At 38.8% G+C, this 27298-nt stretch overlaps 1 protein-coding gene across 1 annotated transcript in view; it reads left to right on the plus strand.

Moving 5' to 3' along the window:
* Oca2 (OCA2 melanosomal transmembrane protein) overlaps nucleotides 1-27298 on the plus strand; it is a 364658-nt gene that overhangs the window by 113197 nt on the left and 224163 nt on the right. Inside the window, exon 10 of the mRNA XM_046428817.1 lies at nucleotides 25957-26028. Within this exon, the coding sequence (XP_046284773.1) occupies nucleotides 25957-26028 (72 nt within the window). The remainder of the gene's footprint in view (nucleotides 1-25956; nucleotides 26029-27298) is intronic.

The raw sequence follows: 27298 nt of genomic DNA on the forward strand, positions 1-27298 counted from the left end.
CTTTTCTTCTTTGGGACCAACTTTTTAAGCTTCTGCATGTGCAGTATTTGTATTTCTGTATTTGGTGTATTTCAATTCACATAATGTCCTCTGGTTTCATCCATTTTGCTACAATTGACAGGATTTCATTTCTTATGGCCAAATAATATTCCATCATACTTTATCCATTTCTGATAGACACCTTGGTTGATTCCTTATCTTAGCTATTATAAATAGTATTACAATAAACATGGAAGTGCATGCATCTCTTCAAGGTAATGATTTTAATTTCTAGGGACAGACACCCAGAAATGGGGTAGCTGGATCATATGGTAGTTCTACTTTAATTTTTTTGAGGAACCTCCATACTGTTCTCCATAATGACTGTACTTATTTGCATTCATTGTTTGAGTTCCTTTTCTATACATCTTTGGTGTTATTTTTGCATTTTTGATTAATAGACATTTTGAGCATTTTTCTTGTACTTTTCTGATGCTAGTTGTTTGTTTGTTTATTTATTTACTGGGGGTCTGAATCCTGTTTTACTATTTCTGGTTGTTATGAATTTACACAATTTGGTCCTTCTTAAAATCAGCTTCCTTATATATTAAATTGAACTGAAGGGGTAGTATCTTTTTAAAAAATTATTCTAATTTGTTATATTTAGTTTAGTTTTTAAAAGCCTTCTCTGTTTTTCTAAGATTTATTTATCTTTTTGGTATAGTTATATAACCCTTGAAAATTGTATTATTTGTAGAATTTTATTAATGTTATATTAATTAATATCATTTTAAGTAGCCATTCAGAAAAAAAAATGCTCCCTCTCTCCCATCAGTCATCCTGAGATGTAAAAAGTCCTGTCAGAAGGCCAATTCAACATGGCTTCTTAACAGAAAGTGGGAAGGAGAGAAGAACTTGCAAACCAGCTACATGGTGTATTGTGAGGTCTCAGGTGGGCTTTGGCTGATGGGAGGCTTGGAGTGGGGTTAGATTCTGCCCATGAAGTGGGTGGCAAATGCTCCTAGATTTTCCTTCCCATGCAGACCACCCATTTCCTGGGAATCTTCCACCAGGTTTTCCTGTACAGCTCCTCTCTGCACCCGTTGTTCAAGGACCTTCTGTCATTTGCTGTTCACAAATACCTGCCTATGACAAGTTTTTATTCTTTATGGTTGAGTAATATTTCATTGTGTGTATATACCACATTTTCTTTATCCATTCATCTGTTGTAGGGTACCTAGGTTGGTTCCACAGCTTAGGCATTGTGAATTGAGCTGGTATAAACATTGTTGTGCCCACATCACTATAATATGCTGGTTTTTAAGTCCTTTAGGTATACTGAGGAGTGAGATAATTGGGTCAAATGGTGATTCTATTCCAAGTTTTCTGAGTAATTGCCATACTGCTTTCCAAAGTGGTTGCACCAATTTGCAGTTCCAGAAGTAATGTATGAATGAACTCTTTTCCCTACATCCTCTCAACATTTACTGTTGCTTGTCATCTTGATAATTGCCATTCTGACTGGAGTGAGATAAAATCTCAGTGCAGTTTTAATTTGCATTTCTCTAATTGCTGGAGATGTTGAACATTTTTTCATATATTTGTTGACCAATAGTATTTCTTCTTTGTGAAGTGTCTGTTCACTTCCTTTGCCCATTTATTTATTGGGTTATTCACTTTTATGGTGTTAAGTTTTCTGAGTTCCTTAGATATCCAAGAACTTATTACTTAGTTGCAGACCTCAAAGGTTTTTTTTTTTAATCCTTGAATTTGTTATAGTTTTACTTTATACATGTAACTTCAAGATCCATTTAAAATGTTTCTTGTAGGTGGGTAAGGTTTAGGTGGAGGTTCAATTACTCCAGTACCATTTATTAACAAGACTATCCCTTCTCTATTGAATTGCTTCTGTTCCTTTGTTAAAAGTTAATTGAACTTATTTGTGGGATATAGTTCAGGATGCTATTCTGTTAAATTGATTATGTGTCTATCCCTCCACCATTACCACACTATCTTTTTTTAATGGTTTCTATTGGTGAGTCCAAATTATACATAACAGTGGGATTCATTGTGATATATTTTTACGTGTACATAACATACTTGGATTAATCTCACTCCCCAGTTCTCTCCGCTTACTTCCCTCCCACTGGTCTCCTTCCATTACTCCACTGAATACTACACTGTCTTGATTACTGCAACTATATCATAATTCTCATTCTGGGATGAGTGATTCTTCCCACTTATCATTTTCTTCCCCCAAATTGTTCTAGCTATATAGTGGTCTTTGTCTTTCCATATACATGTTAGAATAACCTTATAGTCCATGAGTATGGTATGTCTCTTGATTTATTTTGGTCTTCTTAGGTTTTTTTTTTTTTAAATTTCATCATACTGATCCTTTACATGTTATGATAAAACTTTATGTCTTTTCTTTTGAGCAATTATAAATGGTATTGAGTATTTATTTTGTTTTCTACTTGTTTATTATCAATACATGTAAATGCAATAGTTTGTGCGTGTGTGTGTGTGTGTGTGTGTGTGTGTGTTAATATTGTGTCCTGTTATTTTCCTAAACTTACTTTTTAGTCCTGGGGATTAAAAAAATAGAATCCTTGATATTTTATATGTAGATAATCATGTTACTTATAATGGGGACAGCTTTATTTCTTTCTGATCTGTATCCCTTCAATTTCCTTTTCTTGCTATGTCACTGTGGCTAGAACGAGAGTGATGAAAATGGATATCTCTGCCTTGTCCCAAGTTGTGAAGGAAAGCTTTCAGTCTTTCATCTTTAAATATATTAATTTTAGATGTTTTGTAGATTTTTTTATGATACTGAGGAAATTCCTTTCTTTTCCTACTGTACTAAGAGTTTTTTACTATAATTGGGTATTGAATTTTGTCAATGCCTTTTCTGTATCAATTGATGTTATTATATGATTTGTCTTCATTAGCTATTTGGTGTGGGTGACTACATTGATTTATTTCAGAATATTGGACCAGACTTGAATACCTGGAACAATCTTTTTTTTTTCTGATGTATGTATTATTAAAATTTTATTGCTGTCATCACTGCTTTAGTTGCAATCTACAGGTTTTGATTTGGTGAATTTCAGATTTGATCTGTTTAATTTTGTTTCTCTATTTAAAAAATTACCCTTTTGTCTTCCTTTTTGATACATATGTGATTCACACATATGTTGTTTAATTTTCAAATCTTAGGAATGTTTCTGTTGTCTTTCTTTTACAGTATTATAGTTTGATTCATTTTTTGTCAGAGCACTTATTTCTACATTCAATTCTTTAAATTCATCATTATTTCATGGTCCAGGTTTATGGTACATCTTGGTGAATCTTCTGTTGGCTTAAATAATGTGATTTTCCCTGTTTTAAACATTAGTATAACTTTCAAGTAGGAATCCTGTATAATTAGACCTTCCAACAACTCATGAAATACCAACCCTGCCCTTTTGCTGTCTTGTGGCTTGGTAGAAGGTGAAGAAGCTTGCAGAGGTATTGGGAGAATAGTATATTCTACCTTGTGTTTCTGAAACTCTTATGTTTCCAGAATTCCCTAGAGGTGCTCTCAATGGGAGGGCTCACATTTTTGGAAGTGGGGAGAGAGGCTGGATGCTGTCACCACATCTATGAACTCTCCTGAAGTGGAGTCAGCATTGCAGCCTTCCTAGGATCTACTCCAGGGGCAGAATTTGCCTTGGATAAAGACTCAGAGGTTCCCTGAAGTCTGGGGGCAGATCTGTCTTCCCAGGATGGAGGTCTCTAGACTCTGCAGGCAGGCACCCTAGGCTGTCTGCACTTCACTCAGGAGAGTGAGTCTTGGGGTGGCTGCAGACTCACTCCTCCACTCTTCATATCTGCTGTTTCCATCTGCTTCCCTGACACTGTGCTGCTCCTGCCTGTCTGACTCTCCTACCTCTGACCTGATCCTGCCTCACCTGCTCTGTTACTCTTTCTCACTTACCATGCATGTTGTTCAGTGTTGAGTCCCAGTGTCTTGGACAGTGCCTGGCCCAAGGCAAGGCCTAACAGATATTCATTAACAAAATGTTCCCAGAGTGTCCAGATATTTGAGATGGGTGCTGAAGTTCTGGGATTGGTTTTACCTGGTTCTTGGGCAGGAGGAGGGCACCATGACCCATGGCCCATGTGTGACTGAACAGGAACAAAGGCTCAGCCAAGGTTCCCATAGGTCTTTAATGGGGTTTGAAGGGAAATTCCTTGGATTATTTGTTCTTCTGGTCCTATAGATAATCCCGGCTGACATTTTCTTGGGGTCGTATTTCTCATCCTTGTTTAAAGTACTCTTTATTGAAAGTCTCAAAGAACAAAGTGGGAGCAGTCTTGCCTTTGCATCCATTACAGGGCTTCAGGAAATTTCTTAGTGCAGAATTCTAGAAGTACCATTAACACAACTAAGACTTTTAGGCCTTTGTACTGTACAAAATCATATTAAAGCAATTCTTACACAGTCTTATTGAAAAAATACTTCACAGCAGAAGGGAGATAATACTTCCCCTCTGTGTCCTACCCCCAGCTTCTGGAATTATGTCTTGAGAAGATTGCTGCCATGGCTCCTTCCTGTTGGAAACACAAACCCTCTTTCCCTTCACCAGCTTTATCCAATTGTGGCAAAGTGATCTGGTCAGAGGTAGGAGAGTCCAACAGGCAGGAGCAACACAGTGTCAGGGGAGCAGCTGGCTACAGCAGACATGAAGAGTGGAGGAGTGAGTCTGCAGGCGCCCCAAGACTCACTCTCCTGAGTGACGTGAAGTGTGCAAGATCATATTTCATTGCTCTGGGTCCTTTCAAATTTAATTTAGGAGTTCATGTACTGTTTGTTTTAAAAAATTAACTGTGAAATTAAATTCGAGAGAGCTGAATGGAGAACACCTTTAGTCTTCCGGGGTCTCCACTTTAATTTACAGATATAAGAAGCATATTTAGAGAGAAGGAAGATGCTACCGTTCAGAATGCAGTGTACACACCACAATGGTGTTTTTCAGTGGAAACTGCCATGCTAGGTTTTCTAATTTTGTTTCTTATTACATAGTTTGCAAAACTGAAATTTAAATTACAGCCATGGTCAATAGCTCTGCCTCCGAATTCATTTCCTTGTGTCTGCAAGCCTCTTCCTATGACCAATTTATGGAGTAATGACTGCTAAAGCATTGGGCAAACTCTGTCCATTACCTAATTCCAGAAGTACCTTTCATTTTCACTTTTGGAAAGGACTTTAGAACTGCAGAAAAACTGGTGGGTTATGTATTACAGCCCCTTTGCTTAACAGACTCATACTGAATTGCAAAGGCACGCTTTTGCAATGGAAGGAGCAGGGTGGAACACAGGCCTTCTGACCACTGAGCCCATATTTTTTCTGATAAGTTCATAGACCAATATTTCAAAGTTTTTGAAAGTGGGCAATCACATACTTCATTATGAAAATGGCAAGAATTTTGCAGACTGTTTTTATTATTTTTTATTTTTTTGTAGTGGGGTTTGAACCCAGGGCACTTGACTACTGAACCACATTCCCAGCCCTTTTTTTGTATTTTATTAAGACACAGGGTCTTGCTGAGTTGCTTAGGGCCTTGCTAAGTTGCTGAGGCTGGCTTTGAACTCTCGATCTTCCTGCCTCAACCCCCTGAACCACTGAGATTACAGGTGTGTGCCACAGCGCCCAGCTGCAGACTGCTCTTGAAGGAAGTGAAACCCTCCTAGGGTCAGCAGTTCAAGGCAGTGAGCAGGCAGTGAGCTGGGTTATTCTGTTGTTTGATCAAATAAAAATTCCTGGTTGTGGAATTTAGATGGCCTCTGGAAGCTGGAGAAAGGGAGGAAGTGGCTTCTCCTGAGTCTGCAGAAGAATGCTGCCCTGCCAACATTCTGATTTTATTCCAGCAGCACTTGTGTTGGACTTCTGACCTCCAGACTGTAAGAGTAAGTTTGTGGGGGTTTGTGGCAGAAGCCCTAGAGGGATAACACAGTGGCACTGTGAGGGAAATGCCAAGACAATACCTCCACCCAGGGCCAGACATTTCTCCACTCCTTGAGAAGCTCTTAGGGAGACTAAGCATAAACTGTGAAGGCAGCCACCAAAGGTGGAGCCCTTGCTCTGTCCTGCTATGTGGGAAGGGTGGATGGAATGCAGGTCCATGCCACATCTGGGCTCTTTCTGTGCCATAGAGCTCCTCCTAGGGAAGGAAGTGGAGGTGCTAAAGACATGCTGAGAGGGGTCCCCTGGCTCTACCACCTTCCCACCCACGAGGGTAGTGTGAGGCCAGGCTCAGAGAGAGTGAGTCTCCACAGACACATTGCCAGACCTGGTGACTCCTCTTTTATATACAAGAAACCTGAGATTCAGAGGGGTAGAGGGGCTGGCATGCAGTTGGGGCCTTGTTTGCGATCAATAGATCTGGTTGCTGGGAGTTCAAGGGGTCTAGTGGAAGGCCTTTTTGGATCTTTGGACCAATAACTCCTTAAATCTCTGTGGGCAGCACTTAGAAAATATTTGGATTTGTGAATGTTTGCTCTCCTTGGGCAATGTAGTAGATGAGGGGCTTGGCAATGGGATAAAACAGATAAAACACAACAGCGGCAAAATATCAAGAAGAACAAAGAGCCAGGACCTGACAACATGTGTATCAGGGTAGAGTGACAGACCCAGTGGGTTGATGATCCCCTGTGGCCACAGAGCCAGAGAAGGCTGGGAGCAGATGATGGGGAACATGTTATGCAGCCTCTCTGGTCTATTCACAGTGTTGCTCCTCATACCAGGTACACCTGTTCCACAAAGGCTTTTGTCCTTTCAATGCCCCCTGCCCCAAATCCAGAGCTGGTGATGGCATGAGGTTCAGAGGCCTCGACCTCCTAGTAGGCATTCTCTGCCCTCTTGCCCTGCACTCCACAGTGAGGTCAGGAACACTCACCACAGCACACCACCAGCCAGTGGAGGAAAGCAGAGGCCATCAGGCCCTGTGGGAGCCTCCATGGAGCTGGCCTCGAACCTCACAGCCCGGTGTTCTGGCATCACTCCTGCTTGTGTTCAGAAGACCCAAGCTCCTTAGGCACACAGTCTGCATCCCTTGGTATGGCAGGAGACCTTCCTACTCTGTTTTTCTACTGTATAAGCCTTTCCTTGCCTCTTCCGTCAGCTTCTTTATGGCCTGCTGCTCAACCTCGAAACCCTGCCACATATTTTAGTTTTTGGCCTCTGTGGCATCAAGCTTTAGACCAATTTCAGCATTAGCCAGTGTTTGCCTTATCAGTAACCCACCCAGATCTCACAGTTGCTGCAGCCCTTCTCTGTGCCTCTCAGGGCTCTGCTGGGCCTGACTGGGCCCTAAAGGCAGGGCTCAAGACTGCCCAGCTGTTCAGACCTAAAGGTCAATGCTGTGGAGAACTGGATGGTTCCAAGGCACCTGTACATCTCTGCCCTGTCTTGACATTTATTGGGGCTGTGCTCATGGCCTCAGGAATACAGTGGGGTGGATGATGTCCCCTCAGGCACCATGTCTGAGGCCCACGGTCCCCAGGGTAACACTTCTGAGAGCATGTGCAGCCTGTCCTGGTGGTGTGCCTTCCTTCATCCATTCTTTCCGGATTCATATTGATTCTAATCAATAGCCAGGGTTCTGGAGATAACTACAGATGTACATTTCTCTAGCAAAAGGAGACTTGAATTCCAAAAGACACCCAGGTATCTGAGTTTTACCAGCATCTCCCATGCCTGCTGGGCCATGCAGCCCTGTGGGAGGCTAAAACTATCAACAGTTCAAGGGACAGAGGACCTTTGAGCACACTTCACACACTCCATCTATCTTCCATGTGATATGAGATGCAGCCCCAGCAAGGTGGTGAGAGTGCAGGGTCAGAGGCCAGGGCAGGTCCCTTGCTCCTGGACATCATTTGAATCTGAGTTCAGGGTGAAGCAGAGGCCAGAGGAAACTGATTTCAAGTGAGGTGAGGTTTAGGTTCCAAGCACAAATTCTCAACAAAATAGCGAATCTGGGTTACTATGGGGGCATTTGATGATATTCTTTTCCTTTCTTTCCTTCTCTGCCTCCCACCTCTTTTCTTCTCTTGCACTAGTATTAGGCTACACTGTCATAAGAGCTAATGTGTAGTGATAGTCAATATGTAGCAGAGCCCTGAGAGGCACAGCAGAATGGGCAGAGTAACTGACAGTCTTTAAGTCCTTAGCTAGAAACAGGCCTTGCAATTAAAGTGAAAATTTATTATCACCTTTGAAATCTGCTTTATAACACATTGGTGAAAGTGATTTCCCATGTAATCAGAGGCCCTTTTGATTGGCATGATACCTTTCAAAGTAGTGGGAACTTGCATTTCCAGAATAGCTTACTAAAAATTTGAAGTAACTTTGCCTGCATTATTTGTGAAGTTAATAAGATCTTGCATAATGTGAAGGTCATCTCTGTGAGCACCATTGAAAATATTAGCATTTCAGTGTTGATTTTGAGGGTCATTTTAGGTTTCTGTACTATTCAATACATAACAGACAATAAATGGGGGATAACTACTGTAGATCATATAAGCTGCCTCTAAAATGATTTAAAACTTCTCAGTGGAGTGCATTAATGTGAAAATTTCATGAAATTATGTACAATGCTTTAATTTGTCATTTTTCATGAAGCCTTTGCTGATTTTAATGTCAAGTGCTCTAAGAACCATCTTTGGCCAACTGAAAAACCAATTCTATGTAATGCCTTTCAATAATAAAATTCAAGAGACCTGTGCATTCCCACATTTCTTGCAGCACTATTCATAATAGCTAAGTGTTATGGTTTGGATATGAGGTGTCCCCAAAATATGTGAAACAATGCAGGAATGTTCAGAGGTGAAATGATTAGATCATGGAAGCTAATCAGTGGAATAATGGTTTGAATAGATTAATGAGTAGAAACTTCAGGCAGGTGGGGCATGGCTGGAAGAAGTAGGTCACTGGGGGCATGTCCTTGGGAATTATATTATACCCTGTCTCCTTGCACTCAGTCTCTCTTCCTACTTCCTGGCTGTCACAAACTGAGTAGTTTGCCTCTGCTATGCCCTTCCACCATGATGTTCTTTCTTCCTCACCTCAGGCCCAGAGCTATAGAGTCAGCTGACATGGACTGAACTTCTGAAACCATGAACCCCCAATAAACTTTTTATTCTCTAAGTTGTTCTTGTCAGGTCTTTTTGTCACAGCAATGCAAAGCTAACTAACACAATGAGATAGGAAGTAGATTAAGTATTCATCAGCTGATGAATGAATTAAAAATGTGGGATATAAACCACTTGAATCAAATGCATGAAATATGATATGTCAAGAGCTTTGTAATGTTTTGAACAACCAATAAAAAAATGTGGGATATAGACACAATGGAGTGCTTGCTATTCAGTCATATAAAGAATGAAATTCTGTTATTTGCAGCATATATGGACCCAGAGATCCTTATGTTAAGTGCAATAAGGCAGGTGCGGAAAGACAAGTATTGCACAATCTTATTCATATATGGAATTTAAAAAAGCTGATCTCATAGAAGTAGGGGGTAGAAGCTGCGGGTAGGAGAAAGGGTGATCAATGGGTACTAAGTTACAGTTAAAGAGGAGCCATAAGTTCTGTTGTGCTATTGTATGGATAGTGGTAATGTGCTGTGTATTTCAAAAAGGGAGAAGAAATGATTTTCAATGTTTTTTCATCATTAAGAAAGAAGAGATGCATATGTTTGTTTAGAAGATCAATAGATATGAACATTACACAAAAGATATATGAATGGAAACATCACATAGCACCTCATACATACAGATGATTTTAATGTTTTTATTAAATAGCCAAAAATAAAATAATTTAAAAAAAGAAGAGATAGTCTTATTAAAAGTGATTGTGGGGCAAAAAATAAATAAATAAATAAAGTCAGACAAATGCAACCTGCCTTGTAATGGTGGTGAGAGGTAAAATGTGTGGTATCTTGGCATCTTGCCTTCCTGGGTTAGACAAAAGCAAGAGAAATTTAACACACAAATAGTTTTCCTAGAATTCCTCCTTGGAGGCAGGGTTGTCTTATGTTACTTTGAAGGTTGTTGCTCTGAAACCATTTCCCTTCACCCTTCTCATTGTTCTTTCTCCTTTCTCCCTCATATATACACAGAGAAAGAAATCTCATATATATATATATATATATATATATATATATATATATATATATATATTTTTTTTTTTTTGGTGGGGGTGAAGGCAAAGAGTTGACTCTGTTTTAAATGAGAAATGATGTAATTAAACCCAAACTCCCTCCCTGAGCACATGGCTTTGTGCTCAGCCTCGGCCACTGGCCCTTGTCTCCTATTCCTCTTTCTCTCACCCTTCTCCTTTTCTTCTCATCTCCTCTCTTTTTGTCCCTGACCACACAGTTTCCTTTGGCTAGACATATGTGAGATCATATGGTATTTGTTTTTCTGTGCCTGGCTTATTTACTTAGCATGATGCCCTCCAAGTTTATCAGGTCACTAATGTCAGGAGATCCTTTTCTAAGAGTGAATAACATTCTATTGTGTATGCATAACACATTTTCTTTCCCCATTCCAGCCTCATTGGGTATAATTGACAAATTGAATATTTTGAATATTTGTATATTCAAGGTATACAACATGATGATGTGTGTATGCATTATGAAATCCAGCTAATGAACATATCGATCACCTTACTTACTTATCTTTCAGTGTGTGTATGTGGTGAGAACACTTACAATCTACTCTTTTAGAAAATTTAAGGTATATAGTTCAATATTTTTAACTGTGGTTACCATACTCTACATTAGATCCCCAGAACTTATTCACATTACACTTAAAAGTTTGTACCCTTCAACCAACAACTCCTTAAAATCTCCGACACCCCTTCCTCCCTGTGCTCTTTCCCTGGCAACTGCCATTCTAAATTGTGCTTCTATGAGTTTGACTTTTTAAAAAAATTCCACTTTTTTTAGATCATGCAATACTTTTGTCTTTCTGTTTTTGGCTTATTTCATTTCACATTTAAATTCATTCATACTATCATAAATAGCAGGACTTTTAAAGGTTGAATATATAGCCTCTAGAGCTTTGCTATTGTGAATCGTGCAGCAAGGAATGTGGAGTGCAGATCACTCTTTGAAACACTGATTTCTTTTCCTTTGAACATGTATCCAGAAGTCGAATTGGTGGGCTACTTTTAGTCCTGCTTTTAGTTTTTGGAGGAACTTCTGTACTCTTTTCCATAGATCTGTACTGTACTTGCCTCCTATCTTCTTTCCTCTATCCATTCTAACAGGTGTGTGACAATTATCTCTTTGTGGTTTTGACTTGCATTTCCCTGGTAATTAATGAGGTTGAGCACCTTCTTATATACCTGGTGGCCATTTAGGTTCTTTGCTCATTTAAAATGTTTTTCTATTAAGTTCCTTGTGTATTTGAATATTAACCCCTTATCAGACACATGGCTTGCAAATATTTTCTCCCATTCTGTATGTTGTCTTTTCCATTTTGTTGACTCTTTCTTTTGTTGTGCAGAAGATTTTTTAAAATTTGATGTAGTCTCAGTTATTTATTTGTGCTTTTTATTTTTGTTTGCCTGTGCTTTTGGGTCATATACAAAACAAACAAACAAGAACAATAAAACTATTGCAAAGAGTTTCAGGTCTTATATATAAGACTTTAATTAATATGAGTTTAATTTTGTGTATCATGTAAGATAAGGGTCCAATTTCATTCTCTTGCATGTGGATATTCGGTTTCCCCAACACATTTACTGAAGAGATTATCTTATCCCCATTGTGTATCCCTGACACCTTTGTCAAATATTAGTTGACAGCATTATGTAGGGTTATTTATGGGCTCTTTGCTCTGTTCTATTGGTCTATTTACCTGTTTTATATGACAGTAATATTGTTTTGATCAGAGCAGATTTGCAATGTATTGTCAAATCAGGATATGTGATGCTTGCCTCCATATTTTCTTCTTACTCAAGATTACGTTGGCTATTCAGGGCCTTTTGTAGTCTCGTATGAACTTTAGGATTATTTTTTCTATTTTCATGAGAAATGCCATTAGAATTTAATGGAAATTGCATTGAATCTGCATATCATTTTAGGTGGTATGGACATTTTTAACTATATTTATTCTTTCAATCCATGAACATGGAATATCTTCCCATTTACTTGTGTCTTCCTTAATGTCTTTTATTAACTTCTTGTTAAAGTTTATTCCAAATTATTTTATTCTTTTTGATTATACCATAAGTGGAATTGTCTTCTTAATTTTTCCAGATAATTTTTTATTAATGTGTAGAAACATGAATGCATTTTTATATTGATTTTGAATCCTGAAACTTTGTTGAATTTGCTTATTAGTTAAATCGATTTTTGGAAGAGTCATTTGCATGACAGAGGCAATTTAACTTATTTCTTTCCAATTTAGATACATTTTATTTGTTTATTTTCTCATTTAATTGCTCTGACTAGAATTCCAGTACTATATTGAAGAAAAATCATGAGCGCAGGCATCCTTATTTTGTCCCTAATCTTAGAGAAAAAGCTTTCAACTTTTCACCAATGAGAACAATGTTAGCTGTGGGCTCATCCTATATAGACTTTATTATATTCTGGTACATTCTTTCTATACCTAATTTGTTGAAATATCATCATGATCATGATCATCATCATCATGGAAGGATGCTAAATTTGAACAAATCCTTTTCCTGCATCCATTGAGATTATTATATGATTTTAATCCTTTGTTTTGTCTTATATCACATTTATGTATGACTTGTATATGCTGATCCATCCTTGCATCCAGATATAAAGCCCGCTTGGTTATGGTAGATGATCCTGTTAATGTGCTGTTGAATTTAGTTGCATAGAATTTTGTTGTGGATTTGTTGCATTTGTGTTCATCAGGGATATTGGTTTGCTGTTTTCTTTCTTTGTAGTGTCCTTATCTGACTTTTGTATAAGAATAATGTTGGTCTCATAAAATGAGTTTGGAAGTGTTCCTTCCTCTATTATTTTGTGCAGAGCTTGAGAATGGTTGCCATTGATTTTTGTTTAAATGGCTGGTGAAGAATTCACCCATAAAAACTGTCCTGAGCTTTTCTTTGCTGGGAGGTTTTCAATTACTGCTTTAATCTCCTTACTCATTATTTGTCTACTCAGATTTTTCTATTTCTTTATGATTCAGCCCCTACTAGAATATATATATATATATATATATATATATATATATATATATATATATATATATATCCATTTCTTCAAAATTGTCCAATTTGTGGGCATATATAGTTGTTCATAGCAGTTTATAATCCTTAGCATTCCTATGGTATCAGTAGTAATGTCTCCTCCTTCATTTATGATTTTATTTATTTAAATCCTCTTTCCTTTTTTTCTTGGTTAGTCTAGCTAAAGGTTTGTCAATTTTGTTTCTCTTTTCAAAAAGCCAACTCTTAGTTTTGTTGATCTTTTCAGTTGTATATTTAGTCTCTATTTAATTTATTTCTGCTGTAATATTTATGTTTTTCTTTCTTGTGGTAACTTCGGTCTTAATTTGTTCTTTTTTTTTCTTTTTACTTGAGGTGTAAAGTTAGGATTTTTATTTGAGATCTTTTTGGATGTTGGCATTTATCAGCTTATCTCTTAGAACATTTTTGCTGCATCTCATAAGTTTCAGTACACTGTGTTTCAAGTTCTATTTTTTTCAAGATAGTTTTGATTTTTTTTGAACCATTAGTTTTTCAAGAGTGTGTTATTTTATTTTCACATATTCATGAATTTTCTCATTTTCCTTCTGTTATTGATTTCTAGTCTTATATCATTGTGCTGAGAAAAGATACTTGGTAAGATTTTGACCTTATAAGATTTTTTATTTTTAATTTTTTTTAATTTTTTTTATTGGTTGTTCAAAACATTATAAAGCTCTTGACATATCATATTTCATACATTAGATTCAAGTTGGTTATGAACTCCCAATTTTACCCCAAATACAGATTGCAGAATCACATCGGTTACACATCCACATTTTTACATAATGCCCTATTAGTAACTGTTGTATTCTGCTACCTTTCCTATCCTCTACCATCCCCCCTCCCTCCCCTCCCATCTTCTCTCTCTACCCCATCCACTGTAATTCATATCTCTCCTTGTTTATTTTCCCATTCCCCTCACAACCTCTTATATGTAATTTTGTATAACAATGAGGGTCTCCCTCCATTACCATGCAATTTCCCTTTTCTCTCCCTTTCCATCCCACCTCATGTATCTGTTTAATGTTAATCTTTTCTTCCTGCTCTTCCTCCCTGCTCTGTTCTTAGTTGCTCTCATTATATCAAAGAAGACATTTGGTATTTGTTTTTTAGGGATTGGCTAGCTTCACTAAGCATAATCTGCTCTAGTGCCATCCATTTCCCTGCAAATTCTATGATTTTGTCATTTTTTAGTGCTGCGTAATACTCCATGGTGTATAAATGCCACATTTTTTTTATCCATTCATCTATTGAAGGGCATCTGGGTTGGTTCCACAGTCTAGCAATTGTGAATTGTGCTGCTATGAACATCGATGTAGCAGTATCCCTGTGGTACGCTCTTTTAAGGTCTTCAGGGAAAAGTCCAAGAAGGGCAATAGCTGGGTCAAATGGTGGTTCCATTCCCAGCTTTCCCAGGAGTCTCCATACTGTTTTCCAGATTGGCCGCACCAGTTTGCAGTCCCACCAGCAATGTACAAGTGTACCCTTTTCCCCACATCCTCTCCAGCACTTGTTGTTGTTTGACTTCATAATGGCTGCCAATCTTACTGGAGTGAGATGGTATCTTAGGGTGGTTTTGATTTGCATTTCTCTGACTGCTAGAGATGGTGAGCATTTTTTCATGTACTTGTTGATTGATTGTATGTCCTCCTCTGAGAAGTGTCTGTTCAGGTCTTTGGCCCATTTGTTGATTGGGTTATTTGTTTTCTTATTGTTTAATTTTTTGAGTTCTTTGTATACTCTGGATATTAGGGCTCTATCTGAAGTGTGAGGAGTAAAAATTTGTTCCCATGATGTAGGCTCCCTATTTACCTCTTTTATTGTTTCTCTTGCTGAGAGAAAACTTTTCAGTTTAAGTAAGTCCCATTTGTTGATTTTTGTTATCAACTTTTGTGCTATGGGTGTCCTATTAAGGAATTTGGAGCCCGACCCTACAATATGTAGATCGGAGCCAACTTTTTCTTCTATCAGACGCAGAGTCTCTGATTTGATATCTAGCTCCTTGATCCACTTTGAGTTAACTTTTGTGCATGGCGAGAGGAGGGGATTCAGTTTCATTTTGTTGCATATGGATTTCCAGTTTTCCCAGCACCATTTGTTGAAGATGCTATCCTCCCTCCATTGCATGCTTTTAGCTCCTTTATCAAATATAAGATAGTTGTAGCTTTGTGGATTAGTCTCTGTGTCCTCTATTCTGTACCATTGGTCCACCCTCCTGTTTTGGTACCAGTACCATGCTGTTTTTGTTACTATTGCTCTGTAATATAGTTTTAAGTCTGGTATCGCTATACCGCCTGATTCGCACTTCCTGCTTAGAATTGCTTTTGCTATTCTGGGTCTTTTATTTTTCCATATGAATTTCATGATTGCTTTATCCATTTCTACAAGAAATGCCGTTGGGATTTTGATTGGCATTGCATTAAACCTATAGAGAACTTTTGGTAATATCGCCATTTTGATGATGTTAGTTCTGCCTATCCATGAACAGGGTATATTTTTCCATCTTCTAAGATCTTCTTCTACTTCTCTTTTTAGGGTTTTGTAGTTTTCAATATATAAATCTTTCACCTCTTTTGTTAGGTTGATTCCCAAGTATTTTATTTTTTTTGAGGATATTGTGAATGGAGTGTTTTTCCTCATTTCCGTTTCAGAAGTTTTGTCGCTGATATACAGAAATGCCTTTGATTTATGCGTGTTGATTTTATATCCTGCCACTTTGCTGAATTCATTTATTAGTTCTAGTAGTTTTTTTGTAGACCCTTTTGGGTCTTCTAGGTATAGAATCATGTCATCTGCAAATAGTGATAATTTAAGTTCTTCCTTTCCTATTTTTATGCCTTTAATTTCTTTCGTCTGTCTAATTGCTCTGGCCAGTGTTTCGAGAACTATATTGAATAGAAGTGGTGATAGAGGGCATCCCTGTCTTGTTCCAGATTTTAGGGGGAATGCCTTCAATTTTTCTCCATTGAGAATGATGCTAGCCTGAGGCTTAGCATAGATAGCTTTTACAATGTCGAGGTAAGTTCCTGTTATCCCTAGTTTTTCTAATGTTTTGAACATAAAGGGATGCTGTACTTTGTCGAATGCTTTTTCTGCGTCTATTGAGATGATCATATGGTTCTTATTTTTAAGTCTATTGATGTGGTGAATAACATTTATTGATTTCCATATATTGAACCATCCTTGCATCCCAGGGATGAATCCTACTTGATCATGGTGCACAATTTTTTTGATGTGCCTTTGTATCCGATTCGCCAGAATTTTATTGAGGATTTTTGCATCTATGTTCATCAGAGATATTGGTCTGTAGTTTTCTTTCTTTGAGGTGTCTTTGTCTGGTTTCGGAATCAGGGTGATGTTGGCCTCATAGAATGAATTTGGCAGAGCTCCTTCTTTTTCTATTTCCTGAAATAACTTGAAAAGTATTGGTATTAATTCTTCCTTAAAGGTTTTGTAAAACTCCGCTGTATACCCATCCGGTCCTGGGCTTTTCTTGGTTGGAAGTCTTTTGATTGCTTCTTCTATTTCATCTATTGTTATTGGTCTGTTTAAGTTGTGAGTATCCTCCTGACTCAGTCTGGGCAAATCATATGACTTAAGGAATTTATCAATGTCTTCACTATCTTCTATTTTATTGGAATATAGGTTTTCAAAATAATTTCTAATTGTCTTCTGTATTTCTGTAGTGTCTGTTGTGATATTGCCTTTTTCATCCCGTATGTTAGTGATTTGAGTTCTCTCTCTTCTTCTCTTCGTTAGCATGGCTAAGGGTCTGTCGATCTTATTAATTTTTTCAAAGAACCAACTTTTAGTTTTGTTAATTTTTTCAATAGTTTCTTTTGTTTCAATTTCATTGATTTCTGCTCTGATTTTAATTATTTCTTGCCTTCTGCTACATTTGCTGTTGTTTTGCTCTTCCTTTTCTAGGGCTTTGAGATGAAGTGTGAGCTCATTTATTTGTTGGTTTTTCCTTTTTTTGAGGAATGACCTCCAAGCGATGAATTTCCCTCTTAAAACTGCTTTCATTGTGTCCCATAGATTCCGATATGTTGTGTCTGTATTTTCATTTATCTCTAAGAATTTTTTGATTTCTTCCTTTATGTCTTCTGTAACCCATTGATCATTCAGTAACATATTGTTCATTTTCCATGTGATGTAGGATTTTTCCTTCCGTCTTTTATCATTGATTTCCAGTTTCATTCCATTATGATCAGATAAAATGCATGGTATTATCTCCACCCCTGTATATTTACTGAGGGTTGCCCTATGGCATAATATATGGTCTATTTTTGAGGAGGATCCATGTGCTGCTGAGAAAAAAGTATATCCACTTGATGATGGTTGATATATTCTATATATGTCAGTTAAGTCTAGGTTGTTGATTGTGATATTGAGTTCTATAGTTTCTTTATTCAGCTTTTGTTTGGAGGATCTGTCCAATTGTGAGAGAGGTGTGTTGAAGTCACCCATAATTATTGTGTTGTGGTCTATTTGATTCTTGAACTTGAGGAGAATTTGTTTTATGAACGTCGCAGCACCATTATTTGGTGCATAAATATTGATAATTGTTATGTCTTGTTGGTGAATGGTTCCTTTTAACAGTATATAATGTCCTTCCTTATCCCTTTTGATTAATTTAGTCTTGAAGTCAATTTTATTCGATATGAGGATGGCCACCCCTGCTTGCTTACGAGGACCGTGTGCATGGTATATTTTTTCCCAACCTTTGACCTTCAGCCTGTGTATGTCTTTTCCAATCAGATGTGTCTCCTGGAGGCAGCATATTGTTGGATTTGTTTTTTTAATCCATGTTACCAGCCTATGTCGCTTTATTGGAGAGTTTAAGCCATTAATGTTTAGAGTTACTATTGATATGTGGTTTGTACTTCCAGCCATGTTTGATTATTTATCTTCTTTTTTTTTTTTTTTTTTAATTTAGTTTGTTTCTCCATGGTTAGCTTTCCCCCCACCCTCTGTCTTTATAGAGGCACTTCCCACTGATGGTTTTGGTTATTGTTTTTCATTTCTTCCTCGTGTAGTGTTTTGCTCAAGATACTTTGCAATGCTGGTTTTCTGGCTGCAAATTCTTTTAGCTTTTGTTTATCATGAAAGATTTTTATTTCGTTATCGTACCTGAAGCTTAATTTTGCTGGATACAGAATTCTTGGTTGGCATCCATTGTCTTTCAGTGTTTGAAATACATTGTTCCAGGATCTTCTCGCTTTCAGCGTCTGTGATGAAAAATCCGTTGTTAACCTTATTGGTTTACCCCTGAATGTAATCTGCCTCCTTTCTCTTGTAGCTTTTAGTATTTTCTCTTTGTTCTGTATATTGGATATCTTCATAACAATGTGTCTTGGCGTTGGTCTACTGTGATTTTGTGTGCTCGGTGTCCTGTATGCATCTACAATTTGTATATCCGTTTCCTTTTTTATTTCTGGAAAGTTTTCTGTAATTATTTCTTTCAGCAGGTTACTCATTCCCTTGGTTTGAATCTCTGTACCTTCTTCTATCCCGATGACTCGTAGGTTTGGTTTCTTTATGTTATCCCATATCTCTTGGATGTTTTTCTCGTGGTTTTTAACCAGCCTTTCTGAGTTGGCTAGGCTCTTTTCAAGATGATATATTTTGTCTTCATTATCTGATGTTCTGGCTTCTACTTGCTCCACTCTGTTAGTGATACTCTCAATTGAGTTTTTAATTTGGTTTATCGTTTCCTTCATTTCTAGAATTATTGTTTGGTTTTTTTTTATAATCTCAATCTCCTGATAAAGATGCTTAACTTCTTCTTTTATCTGTCTATGTAATTCATTTTCAAAGTGTTCTTTCACTGTTTGGATTTGCTGTCTCGTATCTTCTTTAAGGTTCCATTCCATCTGTCTAAGGTATTCCTTGAGTTCTTTATATGACCATTTTTCTGCTGACTCTAGGTCCTCCTGAATATTTAGGCTGTCCTTCATTGTTTGTACTCCTTTTCTTCCTTGCTCTTTTATGCTGCTCTGTTACTTCTTGTTCTGTTTGACTGCTGAGTTACTGTTTACTCTTATAGATTTATTTGATGCTTGAGAGGAAAGATATTAGAAGGGAAGGGAAGAAGTCACTAAAGAGAATGAGAGTAGGCAGGTAGAATTCAAGGAAGGGGGAATAAGAAGATTGAAAAGAAATGAAAAGACAAAAGAAACAAGAATAACAAAGATTAGATAATAAAGAAAGAAAGAAAAGACGAAAAAAAAAATTTTAACAAAAATAATAGTGATAATAAAAAATGAAAATTAAAATTAAAAAAAAATAATAATAATAAAATAAAAAAAATTAAAAAATAGAAACATTAAAAAAAATTAAAGAACAACAACAAATAAAAATTGAAAATGAAAGAAAAAGAAGAAAAAAAAAAGAAGAAAAAAAAAGAAAAAGAAAAGAAAAAAAAATGATAATAATAATAATAATAAATGCAGTCCTAGAGTTCTATTAACTTCTCTTCCAGTAGGTGGAGCTGTGCCCACTGGGCCAAGCTTCTCCTCTCAATAGGTGGGAACCATTCACTGTGCAGCAGCTCTTTCTCCTAGACTGGGCGGGTCTCCAATCCTGAGTGTCTAGGGCCTTGTCTTGTGTTTCCTCAAGCCAGGCCGTGCTCACCTGTGGCGCTCACCACAATACTGGCTACACGCCAGGTCTGCTGCTCCTGGGAGCCCTGTTTTCATGAACACCTGGGCTCACTCTCCCTGTTTGCCTCCCTCAGACCCTAAGTTTGTAGAGCTTGGGGCTGAGATCCCCCAGCGAATTTGCTTGCCCTCCTGTAGCCACGCCCCCGGTAGCTGGTGCAAGAGACCTCAGTTGTCAGCACTGGTGGGAGCGGTAGCCGGGAGTTCCGCGCCGCGAGTCCCGCGCCACTCCTGATTCCCTCGGTCTGGTTATTGCGTTCACAGGAGAGCTGGGAGTGGCCCTTAAGGTTTCCCCGCTGTGTGGAGAGAGATGGCTAGGGGATTACACACCTGTCGCGCTGGTTTCAATGCAGTTATGTCTTCCGCCCGTGACGCCATTTCTCTGCCATGGTGATATCCCATGCAAATGGTGACCGTTTGTTCCCTTTGCCGGATGACCAATGCAACGGGTGGGTCCTGACTGTCTCTCCCAATCCCCGTTTCAGTCCTGTGGCCACTGCCTATGAAGGCTCGGTTGGCTTTTACCTCTGTAAGTTCCTAGGGGCCGGCCAATTATTTCAGCGGGATCGTTAGTGCTGAGTCACACGAAGCAGGCGAACCGGAGCTTAATTGCCTCCGATTCGGGCTCTGTGTGTGTGTTCTGAGGGGCCCAGCCTGTACACCCCAGATCCACGTCAGCTCAGCATTGCCTAGTGATCCTGAGCAAACAGCATTTAGACAGTTTACAGCTCCCTATGCCCGCGCAGTTGAAGATGTCAGAGACTTGATCTCTCTGCGCCTGCCACCATGTTACATCTCCTCAATGATATTCATGTTGCCCTTACAGCTTCCTGGTATAAGCAAGTTCTTGGGATTATACAAACTGCTGCTTCTGTTTCCAGTCCAGATTTCTAGAAATGAAACTCTGGGCCGCGCTGACGAGCGTCCGCGCTTGTCTGCGACCGTAGCAGAGCCGCCCTGGCCTCCGCAGCTCTTCAGCCCGGTGCCAGGCCCCAGGGGCCCAAGCGGCTGCCGCCGCGGCTCTCCGTCCCCCTCCTCCGGAGCATGGGTCCCCTGGCAGGGGGGTGCAGAACGACCCCAGAGCAGGCTCTGCCCGAAGGTGCAGCGGCGAACAGGCCACAGAGACGCTCGAGGCTGCAGTCCAGCCTTCGGAGGACAGGGCTCGGCACGCAGCCCAGCTCCAACCTCTAGGTGCGGCTGCCGGACAGTGTATACAGAGCCATCAAGACAGCAAGCAGAAAGCAAATGGCGTCTCCCGCGGAGTGGATTTTCGGCATAGAAACCACAGCCCCGCCAGCAATCCCAATCCACAAACTCTCCCTGTATAAAAAATATTCAAAAAAAAAAAAAAAAGGCGGGGCTTACTGAGCTTTCTTTGCCTCGGGTACTTACAATCCACTGCTGATTACACATTCAGCTTCTCCGCCCAGAGCGAAGCGAAAGAGGAAGCAGATGGGAGCAAAGCGCCCGCGGCTCTGAGCAGCCAAGCGTCTCTTTTTCGATTTCTTTGTTCTTCCCGCTCCTTGGCAAAGTGGTCCACTACAGATTAACGGTGAAAGGAGCTTTAACAGACTGTGCGAAATCTCTATTAAAGCCGCTGCTTTGAGCACCACGCTCAGCACTTCAGCAACCCCCGTACGCAGCCCTTATAAGATTTTTTAAATATTTGTTTTGTGATTTAAGTTGTAATCTATGCTGGAGGATGTTCTGTGTATATCTGAGAAGAATGTGTATTCTGCTGCTGATGGGTGGAAATTTCTGTATGTGTTTGTTAGATCCACTTGCTCTATAGTGTTGTTTAAGACTATTTTACGAAGTTGATTTTATGTATGGATGTTCTATTCACTATTGTAAACGAGGTATTGAAGTCCTTTACTATTATTACACTGTTGCAGTTACTCACTTTGGATTTGTCAATATTTGTCTATGTCCATACCACCCTGAATGAGCCTGATCTCGTCAGATTTGTCAATCTTAATTTTATATACTTAAGTGTTCTGATGTTGGTGGTGTACCTATTTATAATTGTTGTGTCTCTCTGTGGAATTAACCCTTTAATCATCATATAATGATCTGGTATTGCTAGAGACATTTTTTGACTTGCAGTCAGTTTTGGCTGATATAAGTTTAGCTGCCCCTGCTTTCTTTTGGTTCCCATTTGAATCAAGTATCTTTTTGATCTTATTATTAGGCTCTCCTACCTGTAGTTTGTGAGATGACTGGCTGTGTCTGAAACCTAGTGTGAATAAGGAGGGGCAGATGTGTGGAGGTTGGAGGTACTCTAGATAACCTTAGAGGACCAGTCCTGGGGACTGCTCCAGAACTCTTCCTTTTCTCTCCTGGTATTGGTTCTGGCTTTCTTCTTCAACCCTCTTTTTTTAGACTTTTTGCTCCTCACTTGTTCAGAAAGTATTGATTGTTCTTCAGAGCTCTGAGGAGAACCTAAAAGAGACACTTTACAGTTTCTGCCCTCAAGGAGCTCACAGCCTGGACTGTTGTCAAAGAAATGAGAGCAGAATGTATAGGCTTGACTGATGAGGAGTGTGGATGGAAGGGCAGCTGGTGTGCTGCCCAGGCCCTGCCTGTGAGGCTGTGCCTGGGAAGTTGGTCATGCATTCTGTGCTTCCTAAGCCATTTGGGACACAGGAAAGAAACATTATATTTTTCAGCAAACAAATAAGAAGAGGGCCTTTATATATTCCTTTAAAGCACCTTTTAAGAGTTTTTTTTAATTGATTTTACCATTTTTGGCCCATCTACCATTTGCATTATTCCTGATAATTGAAAAGTTTTTTTATCTTTAGCATAGAAATGTAGGGATGTTCATAATTAGCTAAGGCTATTAAACTCATCTTATTATAAGATCATTTAGTTTAAAAGGTTTTATCACACAGGTGTAAGGCTGATCATTTTCCTTTTTTCTTTTTATGATTCTGGGGATTAAACCCAGGGTCTTACTCATGCTAAGTACTTGTTCTTCCAGTGAGCTACAACCTCAGCCCTGATCATCACTTTTTTTCCTTAATAAGAATAGAAGATATCTCCTCTTATATGGTGTGGGCTCCTAGCTAGCTGAAGGGATGGGTTTCTGAGTAAGGAATAGTTGTATTCACATGTCCCAAAACATGTACTTTAGATGGCAGGGATGTTTGTGTGTGGGTTGCCTAGCATGTGTATTAAGGGACTGTCTGCTTCACAGAGGAGAAAGGAGCTGATGGTGGCAGTGGCCCAGGTGAGAGTGGTGAGAGTTCACGGTATCATTGGAGCTGCAACCAGCTTCCTGGCTCTCCTGAGAACTGTGGGGGATAAGTACTATGGCTGTGGTTTCTTGCTTTCATTTTTGCTCATCCATATGGTTAACTATCAGGGCCAAATTCCACCGATATCCATTGATTTTTCTCCAGAGCCAACAGCTCCTTTAGGTATCCAGTATAGTTTCCTGATTTTACAAATGAACAAGAGATTCTCCCCCTAGGAGAGAGGAGGTACCCTGGAGTAGGAAAAATTTGGGTTTAATCTTGACTCTGAATCTTCTTGGCTTTGTAATATGGAGAACATTACTCAACATTGCTAGACTGTTTCTTCATCTGTAAAACAGAGTAATGATGGCTTCTACTTCCTGGGGCCATTTTGAAAAATACATTAGATTATGTCCATAAAGTATTTAGTTACTTCCAGGTACACAGTAGGTGCCCAATAAAAGTCAGTTATTTCTGTTGCTAATATAGCTATCCAGTGACTAACAGTCAGATCTCTTAAAGTCTTTTTTCCTTCCTAAAAACTTAATCAAAAGCTTAAATTGGAAGATAGGAATATGTCTCAGATTGAGACTGCAGAGTAGATTCCATCTCCACTCTGCTCTACCTCCATAGTGCCTTTACTTTCTTAGTCCATTTTCTGTCGCTCTAACAGCATACATGGGACTAGATAATTTATAAAGAATAGAGGTTTATTTAGCTTTATGGTTATGGAGGCTGGGAAATCCAAGAGCATGGTCCTGCCATCTGGTGAGAACCTTCTTGCTGCATCATGACATGGAGGAGGACATCACATGCTAGTCCATGTCTCTCTTCCTCATCTTATAAAAACCACTAATACCATCCTAAAGGTCCTACCCTTGTGGCCTCATCTAACCCTAATTACCTTCCAAAGGCTCCACCTCCAAATATCAGCATATGGATCTGAGGGTCGGTTTCTAACACATGAACTTTTTGGGGAACACAGCCAAATCACAACACCTCCTTTCTTCAACGAAGCATATTTGCAAATCTGTCACCACTTGTTTAACACATGAAGCATTAATGGAATGCAGAAAACAAAAAAAAAAATAAAAATGAAAGACATCTCCAAGCTGGAACTGTCTTTGCCTTGTTCTTTATAGCGGGTAGAAAGGAGCCCTCAGTGTGAGGAGGGAAAACCTGGCTCTGACTCTTGGCTTAGTCACACTCTAGCTTAACTTCAGCTTTCGTCTTCAAGCTATAAAGCTGAGAGTGAATTCCTGTTATACCTATTTCCTATGGCCTCTCTCAAATATGAAGTATTGTTAAAATGAGTAAGTAAACTGAAATGGAAAAGCAGGACACAAATGGAAGGAATTAATATAATTTGGTAGCTGTTTACTGGATTTTAGACACTCAAATACATCAACTCTTAAAAACCTAAACTGTGGGGAAAAAAAACCTGGCATAAAATTAACTGAAACCTAACTTTAAATCTAGTGGTACAAATTATAGATGAAACAATTTTATCAGAATTTAAATTTCAGGTAATTACGAATAAGAAAGGTTCTACGAGGTAGAAGCCATAAAATAAGGGAATGAAAACCACTTTAGGGTATTAAGAAATGAATATGTCTGTTAGTGTTTAATTTTCAACCCAGTCTTGCCACATTCTTTTTATAGTTTTAACAGTTTTATTGAGAAGTAATTTAATTCCATAATTTTACCATTCGTAAGTGTGCAATTAAATTATTTTTACTAAATTTAAGGAGTTCTGCAACCATCAACACAATCCAGTTTTAGAACATTCCGTCACCTCATAAGGATACAGAGGGCCTATTTTAAGACAACACTTTTTGTTACCTCCAGCCTTAGGCAACTCTGATCTTTTTGTGTTTCCTTAAATTTACCTTTTTTGGATAGTTCAGATAAGTGGGATACAATATAGTGTCCTTTGTGTCTGTCTCCTTTCATTTAGTTCAATGTTTTTTAATTTATTCATTACACATTCCATATTCCATGTTGCATCTCTTCCATGTTGTGGCCTATATTGCATTTCATTAGTCTATTCATTGTGGATGAACTTTAGGAATGTTTCCAGTTTGACTCAGAACATTCATGCTCTATGGGGACACATGTGTTCATTTCTGTTGTGTAGATTCCCCAGTAGAATTGTTGAGTGAAAGGGTAAGTTTATATTGAATTTTTTAATAATCCGCCAAGCTGTTTTACCACAGTGGCTGCACCATGTTACATTTGTACTAGCAACATATGAGAGCTCCAGTTTCTCTACATCTTTATCTTTCCTTCATATTTTATTTTAGAAATTCCATGTCCATTTAAATCATAATTAAATCAAAAAGATTCTTTTGTGAGTCAGTGATAGCACTGAAGTCTCAATTAGACTGAGTGCTTCATATTTGGGGTTTAAAAACAGCCTCAGTAATTGGGAAGAATTGATTTACATTGTTGAACTAATAGTTCAGTTGCTTGGGGAGTAGATGGTAAATAATTAATGACAGTTCACTGCAGGCTTCCTTGTAGAATGTACTTTATCCAACTTGCTACTGTTTTATCAGGGTCATCTAATTATTCAGGAAATAAAAATAACTTTCAGTAGAAGGCAGAGTGTGGTGGTTGTGTGTCTGTTGGGTTGTCTAGACCCTCCAATATTGAGACCCTTGGCTTATTTATCATTTTAATAGATAGGGTATCTAATGCAGATACAGACAGCTACTCATGTCAACACAGGCTTTTGTGTGTGTTAAATCCCTTGTGGACTGGAATGAAATAATTTCTTGTTTCTTTCCAGATCGTCCACAGAACTCTGGCAGCCATGTTGGGGGCCCTTGCAGCATTAGCAGCACTGGCTGTGATTGGCGATGTAAGTTGTGACGTTCTGAATCTCTGACTTACCGCTGGAGACAATGTCAGACTCAGAGACACTCCAGGATTTGGTGTTATAGATTCTTTTATATGCTACTTCCACATTTCCCCCCAAGGACCACGCTAGAGGTTTGAACCAACAAACTTCAGCATTGATGAATATTTTTCATTTGATTTTTCTCATTCACACATTCAGGTAGTTTTGGTCCTCATTTTGGCTGAAGAAAGGCTCATCCTGCTCATGTGTTTACCCAGGGTTGTTTGGTTGTGGGATATTAGAGTTAGCAGTGGTGTTGTCAGCTCTTGAGAACTAGACTAGCAGTGGGAGTAGAGAGGTCCTGGGGTTAGGGTTCTGTCCAGGAGGCCCCTGGAGATGCATGTATGGGGCTGATGGTGTCCTGCCAGGGCTGGAGCATGTCCTATCAGGCAGCCACATTGGGAATACACCTAGGGAAGTAAGAGAGGTGAGTGCCTACTGGAAATGGAAGTCCAGAGTTGTTTGACAGTAATGCTGAAACCAAATTAGGAACCCACTCAAAGGTGGAAACACAAGACTGGATTTGAAAACAACTCTATGCAATTACACGGATTGTTCTGAAATTGCTAGTAGAGGCCATTCAATCAACCCAAGAATAACAACTAGTTTAAAAAAACTGTGTGTGTGTGTGTGTGTTGCTGAATTATTAATTTATTATGCTTTTTTTAAAATCTGGAATTTGAATGTAGGCCCACCCTAAAAGCAGTAGTAAAAACTTGAACTTTTTTCTTGACCAGAGTTGGTATAAACAAATGCTAACTCTAAAGATAAAATGTCCCAGAATTCTAAAACCTAGACATAAAAATCCTTCAATGTGTTCCTGCAACGAACGCTTCAACCTAGAAGAACGAAATTTGGGAGACCACGTACAAATGGAGGACTCATCAATCCTGCCAAGTATCAACAAGATCGGGTGAAAAAAATAATTGCTGAGATTCCAGTAAACTCGGAATTCTGTGGAATCATTGCAAGCGCTTTCAAATGAAAGTGTATTTTCCTTGCCTTTGGTTAGGGCTACTTCAACAGGGAACAAAGCCTGGTACATGGTAGACACACACTGTGGGAAGCCACTGGGTCACTCTCTTTCCCAAGCCAGATACTGGCAGTACCCTTACTTACACTCTATGCTCCCTATCCCTGTGACCCACGAGAGTGGGAGGGCACATGAGAGTAGGAGACATGATTGTCCACGTTGTCATCATCTGGCTTCATGCCATTACACTGAGGAAGA

The sequence above is a fragment of the Marmota monax genome, unplaced genomic scaffold (assembly GCF_021218885.2).
Source record: "Marmota monax isolate L192 unplaced genomic scaffold, Marmota_monax_Labrador192_F-V1.1 WCK01_AAM20220418_F8-fsc00179, whole genome shotgun sequence".
Classification (NCBI taxonomy): domain Eukaryota; kingdom Metazoa; phylum Chordata; class Mammalia; order Rodentia; family Sciuridae; genus Marmota; species Marmota monax.